The following is a 13431-nucleotide window of genomic DNA, read 5'->3' as shown; positions in this document are numbered from 1 at the left end:
GTTTTAGTATTGTTTCTCAGTCTCACAATGGCTTCTTTGACTTTGTTCCTCATGTTGATAAACAGCAATAAAAGTTTCCAAAGGTGATGGAAAGACTAGGTGCTGAGAGCTCTCTTATACCTGCATTAAGGAGGCAATTAAACATACCCGAGCAATTACAAATGCCTGTGAAGCCATATGTCCCAAACATTACAGTGTTCTGAAATGGGGGGGGATATATGTATAAACACACCTGTAATTTCTTCATGGTGAAACAGAAATGTATTTTAAAAAAAAACCCTTTAATCAAATCTGACAATGTGCGCTTTAACCACATGTGATTTTTTTTCTATTACAAATCTCAAATTGTGGAATACAGAGACAAATAAATAAAAAATGGGTCTTTGTCCCAAGCATTATGGAGGGCACTGTCTAAACACTGTGTCTTGAATTCAGTGGAGCAAAGATTTGGGTTATGTTGGATTGTAAGTTTGAAAAGAGGTCTATATACGATGGACTAAATAAGTGAATTTCCATTTTAACTGCATGGGATTGAAAATGTTTTATGTGATAGGAGCATAACTTCAAATTTTATTATCATAGAATTAGTGGCATTATCTTGGGGACTCAATTTATATCAATCAATCAATCAGTTTTATTCGTCAGATTGTTACACCAAAGGTACTGGAAGAGAGAAAGTGGGTGATGGTGAGAAAGGGAGGGAAACTTGGAATGCAAAGGTCCCCGGGTGTTGTACCTCTTGTGAACAGGTTTGCCCACTTAGAAGCCGTTGGGACATTATCACACTGAGCGGAGGGGGCGACCAAAGCGGTTTCCCCCTTACCCACACCACCACCCACACATGACACACAGAGAAACATTACAAACATACATTTAAACACACTAAAAAAAAAAAAAAAAGCTGACACGCTGCTGGCAGGGCTGCCGGCTTGCAGCGCCCCCACCGATTTCTGTTTTTCTAAACACAATAAGTCTATTTCTGTGAATATAATTCGATTTTTTTTCCCTTTCTGAATCAAGCGTTGGAAAGGTTTAATTATTCTGAAACTTGTTGTCTTAGGTTTTGTAGTTGAATGTAATTAAGGCTTTTAAAAGTTCTTGTTAAATATTGATTGCATTTTCTGATGCTTCCTTTAACACCATTTTGAAAAATGAGAAATTAAGACTCAGAAGTCTATGGTTCCAATAAGTTCTAGTTCTTAATTAATCTGAAGTCTTACAAAGATTAAGAAATACAATTTTTGGCTTGTTATTAACAATGTGTTCTCGAACATCTGTTTATATTTATTTACTTTGTTCTGTAATTTTAGGAGAAACTGGCATTGGAAAGTCAACCCTTATGGATACATTGTTTAACACCAGCTTTGAAAGCAGCCAATCAACACATTATGAAAACCAAGTAAAATTGAAGGCCCAAACTTTTGAATTACAGGAGAGCACTGCACGTTTAAAACTTACCATTGTCAATTCAGTGGGCTTTGGAGACCAGATAAATAAAGAAGATAGGTAAGTGATTATTGATGTTTTGCATGGGCTTCAGTGTATTTCAATGATTTGAATGAGAAAATACAAATTTCACATTTCCAAGCTTGCAGGAGCTACAAAGTTGTCAGGGGAATGTGAGATGTAAAGAATAGCAGGCATGATTTAGACAAATTGGATGAGTGAGTAAATGAGTAGTAGATACAAAAAAAATAGGGTAAATGAAGAAAAAATACATTATTATCTGGTTATAGAAGAAGGGAGACACCTCAAGACAAGGACACTGGAAAAGGCTTGGTGAGACTGCTTCTGAAGCTATGTGTGCATTTTTGGTCTCCATGTGAGGCGGTGTTTGCCATGGCATCACTCTTCACTGGGCAGATTCTGGGATGGCCAGAATAATGTACGAGAAGAAATTGGCTTTGTTAGGCCTATATTCAATGAAGTTTGGAAGATTGAAAGGGTATCTTGTAGAAATCTATTACATTCTAACTGGACTAGAGAAACTAGACATGGTAAGTAGGTTCCCAAAGACTGGAAGAGTCTAGGCCAGGGGTCCTGTTTTTATTGAATATGCCAGTCTTTTGGACCATGCATATCTAAGGAAGCCTGAACGATCAGGTCTTCTTTGACCTCCATCCTTATTTCCCTTGGTGATCTATGTTGTATTTGGGTTACCTGTGCATTAAGAGCCTATTTAATACAATTTTCCAACTTTCATCTTTTCTAACATCTATCATAAGAAATTTGTAGTTGCTTAGTAATTTTCCTGTCCTTCCTAACCAGCCGTTACTGCTTTGGATGTCCTAATTCTAACTTGTCCTTTTAAGTTTTCAAAGAATGAATATTCTTGGAAGTAATTTGGGATTGAAAAAAATTGCCTCAATTCCAGTACTGTGTGTTTTGAGGTGGCTGAGAGCAAAAAAACTAAGTGCTGGAGGAACTCAGATGGACAGGCATCCGTGAAGACAAATTGTCAAAATACTTTTTAAGTCGGGACCCTCTTCAGGCTAGTTCAGGTCGTGAGGGAGGTGGTGCATTCCTTTCAACATTTCGAGAGGTTTCTGTGTGCTCTTGGTTGATGAACATGAGATATTAAGTGCCAACCTGAATGCTGCAGCTTCACTGAGTAGGTCAGGGAATCCCACGAGTTGAAGTAGAACTTTGTTGGCACTCATTGTCTATGCTGAAAAGTGACAACATGAATGTTTGTGTGAAGAGTTAAAGATTCTATATTTAATGTCCAATATTGGCATTTAAGCTGATCTAATCTAATATATTCAAACCATACATACGATGAATAATTTATAAACTATATTCATGTCTTTCTTTTCATTCATATGCTTTTGGATTTTCATTAGCTATAAACCTATCATTGACTACATTGATGCACAGTTTGAAGCCTATCTACAAGAAGAGTTGAAGATTAAACGTTCATTGCACAATTATCATGACACCCGTATCCATGCATGTCTGTACTTCATTTCTCCCACTGGCCATTCTCTTAAATCATTAGATTTAGTGACAATGAAAAAGCTGGACAGCAAGGTAGGTCAAATTTTTTTTTTTTAAATAAGCATCAGAATTTTTTTGTTGATGATTGTAACTGAAGATGCATTATTTACATTTTATGCTTTCTCAGAAAAACCATAGTCGTACAGCATTCCGCCTAGCTTGCCCATGATGACCAAGGTGCCCATCTACACCAGTCTCACATGCCCACATATGGCTGGCATTCCTCTAAAACTTTCCTATCCATGTACTTGCCCAAATGTATTTTAAATTCTGTTATAGTTTCTACCTCAACTACCTCCTCTGGCTGATCATTCCATATACCCACCACCCCCAGTATGAAAAAGTTGCCCCTCGGGTTCTTATTAAATCTTTTTCCTCTCACCTTAAACCCATGTCCTCTATTCCCCTACTCTGGATAAAAGACTCTGCACATCTACCCTATCCATTCCCCTCATGATCTTATACACCTCTAAGATCATCTCTCATCCTCCTATGCTCAAAGGAATACAGTCCTAGCCTGTCCAACCTCTCCCGATAGCTCAGGCCTTCAAGTCTGCCATCTGCCATCCCAGCACTACCAAATTCCTGAGCATGCTGTATTATTGGACTTGTACAATATGAAATATTTTGGACTTGGCTAATCACAGCTGCTATCACATTATAATGTGAATTTGAATGTATAATTTGTGTTTTTAATGCATGTTGAATGATAGCTGTACCAGCTGGTTAATTTGTAGAAAATAACCCAGATTTTACTCTTTTTAAAATAATCTAATGGGCAAATGTAACTTTTAAATGAAGAAATGCTATTTTGCATTGACTTCATATTTTGCACAAAACATTGTAGATATGAGACTAATGTTCAGCAGTCTTATGCAGTGTGTTATATTAATGTTCACTGTGTTTGCTTTGCTTGTGTTCAAATGGGACTGTTTATTCTTTTATTTTAAACTGGAAAAATTAAGAAGCGTATATCACTTTATTTGAAACTGATTTTGAAATTATTTTAATTGTTAATGTTTAAGTGTTCACTTGGAAAACAATGCGGTCTTTATACTTTTATTTCCTCAGAGGAAAAATGCCTTGTGCAAAAATGGATTTTTCACAGTTTTTCATTTTTAAGTGTCTTGATTTTTCTGCTTTGTGAACCAGCATTTGTATAGGCAGGAACTAATTAGTAATAATCAGCTTTGTGCGTGGGAAACATATCTCACAAATCTGTTTGTTTATTTAAAGAGGTCACCAAGAGGATTGATGAAGACAGGGCTGTGGACTCTGTCTTATGGGTGTTGCTTTTACTTAAGCAGAGGTCACTTTTCCTTTTAGCAGTTTTAGAGTGAAGATGTCCGAGCACTGTAGCAAAATGAATGTTTTTAGGCTGTTCTTTCGAGTAATGCTAACTTTGCCTCTTCTGAAGAATTGACTTCATGTTCACTATCTTGCTTCTTAGTGTTTAATATTGAAGTTGTGAGGGAAGGTATATGTATGTTCTCTTGAGATAAATGATTAGAATGATTTTTATTGAAGGAATTATGATGATTAAGTGACATTATGAGGAATAAAAAGTATTATCTCTGGGAAATCTAGAATTCAGGGGGCATTAGCTTAAAATTAACTTGGTGATTTGGAAATTATGGCAGATATCAGACTCTCTTCAGACGTACATTGGTAAAATCTGAAGCCCTAAATATATTTCAGCTGGATCAACGGAAGTTCTGCTGATATGTTATTAAATATCAGTTTTGTGAAATTTGATGCATGAGCATCTTTCTTAAAATGCTAGAAAGTGCAATTTTATTAGCTTTCGTTTATTTGTTTCCCTTTCCAGTACTCCAGTGATTAATGAAACACATTTGATCATTTGGTCACTGAGCTTCCATGGCCTCTTGGTACAGAATTTCAAAAATGTACTTCCATTTGATTGACGAAGTTTCTTCTCATCTTCACCTGTAGTCGCCAACCCCTTTCAGACCGTTACTAATTCTCAATCTCCTTACTAGGGGAGACATCATCCCTCTACCTACCTTGTCAAGTCCTATAAGAAGCATCCTTAACACTTAACTTTGTAATGCAAGCAGCAGTGTGCATTTGAAGTTTTGTTCAATGGAGAGTGAATTTTCATTCTATGGTATTTTCTTTGATATAAATGTTGTGTAATTTATGCTTGCAGAACTTTTATAAGCAACTCTACAATATCTAGCTTTGTTTTTGTTCTTGTAGGTGAACATCATTCCAGTGATTGCAAAGGCTGATACTATTGCAAAAAATGAACTTCATAAATTTAAAATCAAAATAATGGGTGAACTGGTTAGCAATGGTGTACAGATCTATCAGTTTCCAATTGATGATGAAACAGTAGCAAAAATTAATTCAACTATGAATGTAAGTTATTGAATAAGACTATGTTGAAACAAACTATTAGTTAAAAAAATAATATTGTCCCAAAGGTAGAGCTTCAAATTGAGAATGAATTTTTAATTTGACTAGTTGGTGAAATATAGCTGCATGCTATCAGCACTGCCTTACTAATGTTTTTATTGTCAAAAGAGCAGATTTATTCAATCTTAATGTACTTTAAATGGTTCTTTTAAATTCCAGGCATATACTTCCCATTGTTCCATAACAAAATGTATACAGGCAGATGAGCAATTTAAATTTAAGATTTATAATGTTATCTGAATCCGAATAGAGAATAGCCAGGTATTCTGTATTTCTATATATATTTTTAACTTTTTTAAATATAGGGCCATCTACCTTTTGCTGTGATTGGAAGTACAGAGGAAGTGAAAGTTGGGAACAAAATGGTTAAAGCTCGTCAATATCCTTGGGGAGTTGTACAAGGTAAGAAAAGAAAGAAGCACTCTTCAAAAGTTTTGACAAATACATCCTAGGCATTAGAGAGAGTAAATTCACAACTGAACTGCCAGACCTCCTCTAGTGCACCTCTATTAAAGGTCATATGATGAATAAAACAGCCTTATTGTATAAGATCGAGTTTGAAAAATTACTATTTGTCTACATGGAATGGACAGAACAAAATCTCCATAGTAGTATTAATCTTTTATTTAAAATATTTTTCACTTATTCCAGATGCAAAGTTTAGTTGTGAGATTGTTAAAATTCTCCCATGAGAATTCATTGGCCAAGAATTCTGACCCATTCACATGTTCCATATTTTAACTTTAAACTCTAGTCCTTGGGTATTGTCATGTTAGTGCATTTCAACGGAATGTGGTCTGGCAGGTATAATCTGGACTAATAAAACAAAAGTACTGTGGCAGTGTGATGTTTGAAATAAGAAAACATAATGTACAAAAATAGGAGCCCCTCAAGCCTGCTGTACTGTTTAACATGATTATGATTGATCTGCACCTCTACTTCTGTGTCAGCACCCATAGTCTAATTCATAATTTTCCTAAAATATATCTACTTTATCAGTAAACACACCCAATAATCTCATCTCCACAACCTCCAAGGTAAAGAGGTTCAGTGAATAACATTCTCTGATACAAGAAGCTTCAGTACATTTCACATGTGCTTCAGTTTTTAATAAATACCCCCTAAAAATGCTGGAAATATTCAGCAAGCTTAATAGCAGATCTGGAGAGAGAAGCCAAAGAAACATTTAGGTTGATAACCTTCCATGAACATTGTGAAAAGTTACAGATTAAATTAGAATCGGGTAGGAGCCAGAAGTCATAGTGGGAGTAAAATGTGAGATTGATAAGTGACAAAAAGCTTGAGGATTGGCATGCAGCTTGTAAATGTTCTGCAAAGCAATCGCCCCACTTATATTTGATTTCATTGCACACATTTTACGCAGTGAAAACAATTTGCTGAATTGTAATTGCAACTTTGGGCTATGGAGAGAGGGATGGGGAGAGAGCAGTTAAGGGAGTTCAGGTATGCAATCTTTACTAGTTATCCTTAATGGCATTTGCACATTTTATATTGTTTGGTATTTTAAATCTCCAATTGATGTATTAAATATAAAACATAATTAGTTGGATCATTCTTTGAATTTGTGGTTTTTCTTAATTTTTATTAGATGAAATTAATCTTTGTTGTGGCGATGAGTTTTTAAAATGAATAATAGCTTTTATGTTCCCAATATAATTGTTACTTCCAAGAATTTTTTCCAACTCCGAATTAACAGTAAAAATTTGTTTTTAGTGGAAAATGAGAATCACAGTGACTTTGTGAAGCTGCGAGAGATGCTTGTTTGTGTGAACATGGAAGACCTGAGAGAACAGACCCACACCAGGCACTATGAGCTCTATCGTCGTTGCAAATTAGAAGAGATGGGATTCAAAGATACAGATCCAAATAATAAGCCAGTCAGGTAAAAATAACATTGAAAAGTATGGTTCAGCAAGATATTGTGACCATTGTACATTTTTTCTCAAATTTTCTGTCACCTCGATTGCAGTTAATCACAACATCCTCATTCATTATTTCTATGTTCCACTTGTTAGGACTAATTAATTCACTTCGGGGCGGAGCAGCGGTAGAGTTGCTGCATAATAGTTCCAGAGACCCTGGTTTGTTCCTGACTATAGGTGCGGTCTCTACGGAGTTTGTACATTCTCCTCTGAGTGCTCCCATGTTCCAAAGATTTACAAATTTGAGGGTTAATTGCCTTTTGTAAATTGACCCTAGTGTGTAAGATAGTGCTAGTGTATGGGATGATCGCTAGTCAGTGTGGACCCATTTACACTAATCCTACATTAATCCCTTTATTTTATTGTCCCCGCATTTTCATAAACTTCCCTTAGATTCTACTACTTGCCAATGCACAAAGGTCAATTTACAATGGCCAATTAACCTAAAAACCAGCACGTGTTTGGATGAGGAAACTAGACTACTTGGAAGAAACCCCTGCACTCCACACAGTCAGCACCTGAAATCAAGATTGAAGCTGGTCTCTGGCGCTGACAATCTCAGATGCCCACCCCTCTAAATTTTCAGTATTTGCTGAAATGGACGATCTCCAGCATCCACACTTGTTTTAACCTTTGAGTCGCTCATATGCTTAACATTAATGTATGTGTTTTTTTATTAATGGTTTTTATAAATATAAAAACATTGAATAGATATATAGGGAGTCATGAAATATTTGGGAATATAATTAGTAATATCAGCATGTTTGTGTTAAGGTTGTAGTCTTTGTGGTTTATGGTATATGGTTTGTCTCTGTTTTGGGGATTAATTTACATAACTTTCTTCCAGCCTTCAAGAAACATATGAAGCCAAGAGGAATGAGTTTCTTGGTGAGCTTCACAGAAAAGAGGAGGAAATGAGGCAAATGTTTGTGATGAGAGTTAAAGAAAAAGAAACTCAACTAAAAGAGGCAGAGAAGGAGGTACTGAAAGATTTGATTACTTTGCTATTCATCCTTGCTCAAACTTTATTTGCACATCATGCAGGAGTCAAGGTGAAATCCAAGCAGCTAATTTAAGTGGCAATGAATAGTTGGCAGAACAGTCTGTTAAAAGGTGCAGAGTAAGCATTGTATGGAGTTATAGCCCTGTCCCACGTTACGAGTTAATTCCAAGAGCTCTCCCGAGTTAAAAAAAAAAAATCAAACTCGTGGTAAGCACGGAGAATGAACGTAGCGGCTACGTCAGACCTTGGGGACGTCTCTTAGCGGCTCGTACCGCTAACGGCAGGTACTCTGGAAGACTCGCTAACGGCAGGTAAGCACGGGAAGACTCGTGAAGATTTTTCAACATGTTGAAAAATGTCCACGAGAGCCCCGAGTACCGACGAGTGGCTATTACCGTAAATCTCCAAGTTCGAATCAGGGCGAACTCGGGAGAACTCTTGGAATGAACTCGTACCGTGGGACAGGGCTTTTAGCAGTTTCTATTCAATAACAACCATTCTCTACTTTGTGGAATAGATTGTGTTGAAACAAATGATTAATCTGCACGTATAAGCATTACTCATAATTAATAGTTATTTTTACTGTATTTTTGCTGCACACATTTCCTCCACCCCACAACCTGTTAAGACGAAGTCTGCGTGCTGACAACAAAATCAACTAATTGCACAGTTCTTAATACCCTGCCGAATGTTGTTGTGAAAGCACTGTGACAGAACAATTGCTAGGTAAGAGTAAAGACAGAACTATTGCAAAGACATGTTGAATTTGATCTAGCTACATGCTCTCAAATGGCGTAAAAACACACTGTATTTAAAAAAAAAATTAATGTTTGACTGGAATTTAAAAACTTTGAACTTTTTGTAACCAGTGAGAAAATTGCAGCAAATGGAAATTGCAATATAGCAGATGCAATGCTCGACTGGGAGTGATCATTGCAACAACAAAAAAGCCAATTAATGTCAGTTTTCAGATGCTAGTAAATCTCTGGAATTCCCTATCCTAAAAGTGATGGACACAAGATCACTGGTGGTGTTTAGAGATGGTGGATTCTGCTATACGTGCTATCTGCTATTAGTGCTTGCAAATTAATTGCATTTGTGAGCAAAGAATAATGGGGTGTTCCTTCATGAGCTCATGTTTATGAGGTTAAAGCTAACATGATAATGCAAGGTTTAATTGAAGAAGACAATAAACCAAATTTTCTCCATAAATAGGCATTGAGTAAATTATTACTATACTTTACCTGTTGGTGTAGTGTTGAATTCCCCATTTCTGGTTATTGTTCCTGATTAATTTCAGTAAAGAGCTTTGTATTAGAGTTGTATTAAATATATATATTGAGCTTTGGTTTTTAAACCTAGCTCTAACATTTAGATGGTGCACAGTGCCCTACATAATGTTTGGGACAAAGAACCATCATTTATTTATTTGAGATTTGTAATAAAAAAATCACATGTGGTTAAAGTGCACATTTTCAGATTTTATTAAAGGGTATTTTATATATATTTTGCTTTCACCATGTAGAATTACAGCTGTGTTTATACATAGTCCCCCCATTTCAGGGCACTATAATCACATAATGGGGAGAGAGAGAGAGCCCGGGACGGAGCAGCTAGTCTTCCGTCCAGTAGCTACCCACCAACTACCACCTCCACCAGTTGCGCCTGTGCCGAAGGTCACCGTGGCTGGCTGGTGGGCGGGTGGGCCAGCAGAAAGCGCTGAGGTGGCGGCCTGTTCCGCTGTCCGGTCCCAGCGGCCACTCACAGCCACCCGAGCTACTGAGTGAGTTGCTGGAATGATCCCCAATCATGGGCCCCGAGGTCGGCTCGCATGCCGCAGGTCTGGCTATTGCGCCCAGGTTGGCTCGCTTGCCCCAGGTCGCTCGCTTGCCCCAGGTCTGGCTGCAGTTCCCAGGTCGGCTGCGGGCCCCGGGAATGGCTGCAGTTCCCAGATCGCCTGCGTGCCACGGGTCTGGCTGAAGCGCCCAGGTCGGCTCGCTTGCTCCAGGTCTGGCTGTGACACCCAGGTCGGCTCCGTGCCCCGTGAATGGCTGCAGTTCCCAGATCGGCTCGCTTGCCCCAGGTCTCGCTGCAGTTCCCAGGTCGCCTGCATGCCCCGAGACTGGCTGCCCTTCCTAGGTCAGCCCACCTGCCCCAGGATTGGCTGTAGCGCCCAGGTCGCCTGCGTGCCCCGAGACTGGCTGCAGTTCTCAGGTTGTGAAACTAATTGAAAAAAAATACACCTGCCGGCCGGATGAGTTCGGGATACGGGACGGATCCAGGACGTAGGTTGCCGACCCCAGTATTCTGTCCCTTCCCCCACCCCCCACCCCCCCATGTTTTAAAAGCGATTTGACCCAAGACTATCTTTCTTGGCTAACAAGCTAACCTATGGCTTCCAAGACGCAGGTAAATTTTCGGGCCTTATTTCAGGGTAAAAAATAGTGTCTTCATTGCCGGGAAATACAGTATATCAGAGTGATGGCAAAGCAAAGGATGGAGGAGAGAAGGAACTGCCCAAGATCTAAAGCATACCACCTCATCTGTGAAACATGGTGGAGGGGGTGTTATGGTACTGGCTCACTTATCTTCATTGATGATACCACTGCTGATGGTAGTAGCAGAATGAATTCTGAAGTGTATAGACACATCCTATTTGCTCAAGTTCAAATAAATGCCTCAAAACTCATTGGCTGGCGGTTCATTCCACAGCAAGACAATGAGTCTGAAGAAGGGTTTCGGCCCGAAACGTTGCCTATTTCCTTCGCTCCATAGATGCTGCTGCACCCGTTGAGTTTCTTCAGCATTTTTGTGTACCTAATGATCCCAAACATACTGCTAAAGAAACAAAGAAATTTTTCAAAGCTAAAAAATGGTAAATTCTTGAGTGGCCAATCACCCGATCTGAACCCGTTTTGAGCATGCTTTTTATATGCAGACGAGAAAACTGAAGGGGACTAGCCCCCAAAACAAGCATAAGCTAAAGATGGCTGTAATACAGACCTGTCCACGAATCACAGATTTCAAGCAGTCATTGCATGCAAAGGATATGCAACAAAATACTGAACATGACTACTTTCATTTACATGACATTGCTGTGACCCGAACATTATGGCGCCCTGAAATGGGGGGGAACTATGTATAAACACTGCTATAATTTCTACATGGTGAGACCAAAATGTATAAAAATTGCCTTTATTAAAATCTGACAATGTGCACTTTAACCACATGTGATTTTTTTGTATTACAAATCTCAAATTTTGGAGTACGGAGGAAAATAAATAAATGATGGGTCTGTCCCAAACATTATGAAGGGCACTGTAAATTATATTGCAAGCTTTATTTTTTATTTCATTTGAGGGATAAAAGCAATTTCATAAACTAAGCATGGGTAGGTTGGGTACTGGAACTCAATATGCACAGATCACATAGAGCAGCAGACAAAACCTGAAGGCCTGAATTGAACGATGCTTGGTGCAAGGAATATTGTGTGCGCTTTATACTGGGATTTGCTGCCATCTTGTGGTGAGTGAGTTTAATGATCATTTAAAAAAACCTTTTGGCAGTTGCAAGATAAATTTGAACAATTGAAGAAAATGCATCAAGATGAGAGAAAGAAATTAGATGAGAAAAAATCACACTTGGATGAAGAGATGAGCATATTTAATAAGAGGAAGGCTGCAGCTGAGTTACTACAAAGCCAGGCATTCCAGACTACACCGCAAATGAATCTGAAGAAAGATAAGGACCGCAAACAGTAGGTATAGATTTGTAAACTGAAAGGTTTTTATTAATTTTTTTTAATATTTGCATAAAAAATGGAAATTATTTTCCTTTTAAACTACACAAAAAGGCTCAAATTTTCGGCAGAACTGTTCTAGGAAGTGGTCTTTCACTCCCCTCCCTCTCCCTCTCTATCCCCCTTCCCTTCCCTCTAGCCACACCTGCGCAGTTGGGGGCTATGCGTGAGTGGATAGGGCGTGGGATGGGTGAAAGGAGTGAATGAAAGCATTACTTGAAATTAAATAAATCAACGTTTAAATCCTGGGTTGTAAACTGCCCGAGAGAAATTAAAGGTGCTGTTCCTCCAATTTGTTCCTTCTGTGGGTGAGAAATTGCAACCTTCATGTGGTCCACCCTGTTTCGACGAATGCAATCTACCTGGTGTGCACAAACGGAAGATCAAACAGAACAAGTCTTACTTTAGGCTGTGCATGCCATACGCACGAAGAAGAAAAAGTTCCTTCTGTCTCTCTTAATTAATATTATAATATTAATATAATATCAAGGTGGGGATTAGTGTGAGTGTGTTGGGGGTGGTTAGTGTGCGTGTGATGCCGCAGGCTCCCCCCCCCCCCCCGCAAAGTTGAGGGGAAGGGACCCTACGGGTCCTACTTGGTGTAATAGAACATAAAATGGGAAAAGGCCTCGTGACCCACAATGTCTGTGTTGGACATGATGCCAAGACCAGCTCTTACCTACCAACACATGAACCTTATCCTTACACTCCCTGTGCATCATGTGCCTAATCAGAAGTCTCTTAAATGCCACTATCGTACCTGCCTCTCCATGTCTCCTCAGCAGCATCAGGCACTCATCACCCTCTGGAAAAAGAAACACACAACTTGCGCCGCACATCTTTTTTAATCTTTTCCCTCTCACCTTAAAGCTATGGCCTCCAGTATTTGATATTTCCATCCTGTTGAAAAAAATATCTATGCATGCAGCATCTCTGGAGAGAAGGAATGGGTGAAGTTTCAGTCTGAAGAAGGGTCTCGACCCGAAATGTCACTCCTCTCCAGAGATGCTGCCTGTTCCGCTGAGTTACTCTAGCATTTTGTGTCCACCTTCGGTTTAAGCCAGCATCTGCTGTTCCTTCTTACACATTATATCTATGCATACCCTATCTATGCCTCTCTTAATTTTATATACTTCTATCAAGTATCCCCTCCAATCTCCGATGTTACAGAGAAAACAACCTGTCATATATGTCTGGATTTCCTGAGTGCTTCCAGCATTCTCCTTTGTTTGTTCAGATTTCCAGCAACT

The 13431-nt window shown here is 38.7% G+C and overlaps 1 protein-coding gene across 2 annotated transcripts in view; it reads left to right on the top strand.

The window, feature by feature from the left end:
* LOC116974315 (septin-11-like) overlaps positions 1 to 13431 on the top strand; it is a 30953-nt gene that overhangs the window by 9580 nt on the left and 7942 nt on the right. The window contains exons 3-9 of one of the 2 annotated variants that reach the window (XM_033022648.1): positions 1311 to 1506; positions 2844 to 3030; positions 5218 to 5379; positions 5742 to 5838; positions 7171 to 7339; positions 8227 to 8359; positions 11949 to 12139. In XM_033022648.1, the coding sequence (XP_032878539.1) occupies positions 1311 to 1506; positions 2844 to 3030; positions 5218 to 5379; positions 5742 to 5838; positions 7171 to 7339; positions 8227 to 8359; positions 11949 to 12139 (1135 nt within the window). Of the gene's footprint in view, positions 1 to 1310; positions 1507 to 2843; positions 3031 to 5217; positions 5380 to 5741; positions 5839 to 7170; positions 7340 to 8226; positions 8360 to 11948; positions 12144 to 13431 lie in introns of both variants that reach the window. The other variant, XM_033022649.1, reaches the window with a different exon arrangement.

This window comes from Amblyraja radiata, chromosome 6 (genome assembly GCF_010909765.2).
Source record: "Amblyraja radiata isolate CabotCenter1 chromosome 6, sAmbRad1.1.pri, whole genome shotgun sequence".
NCBI lineage: Eukaryota > Metazoa > Chordata > Chondrichthyes > Rajiformes > Rajidae > Amblyraja > Amblyraja radiata.
Note: the sequence above shows the minus strand (reverse complement) of the source record. Positions and strands in the feature narration are given on the sequence as shown.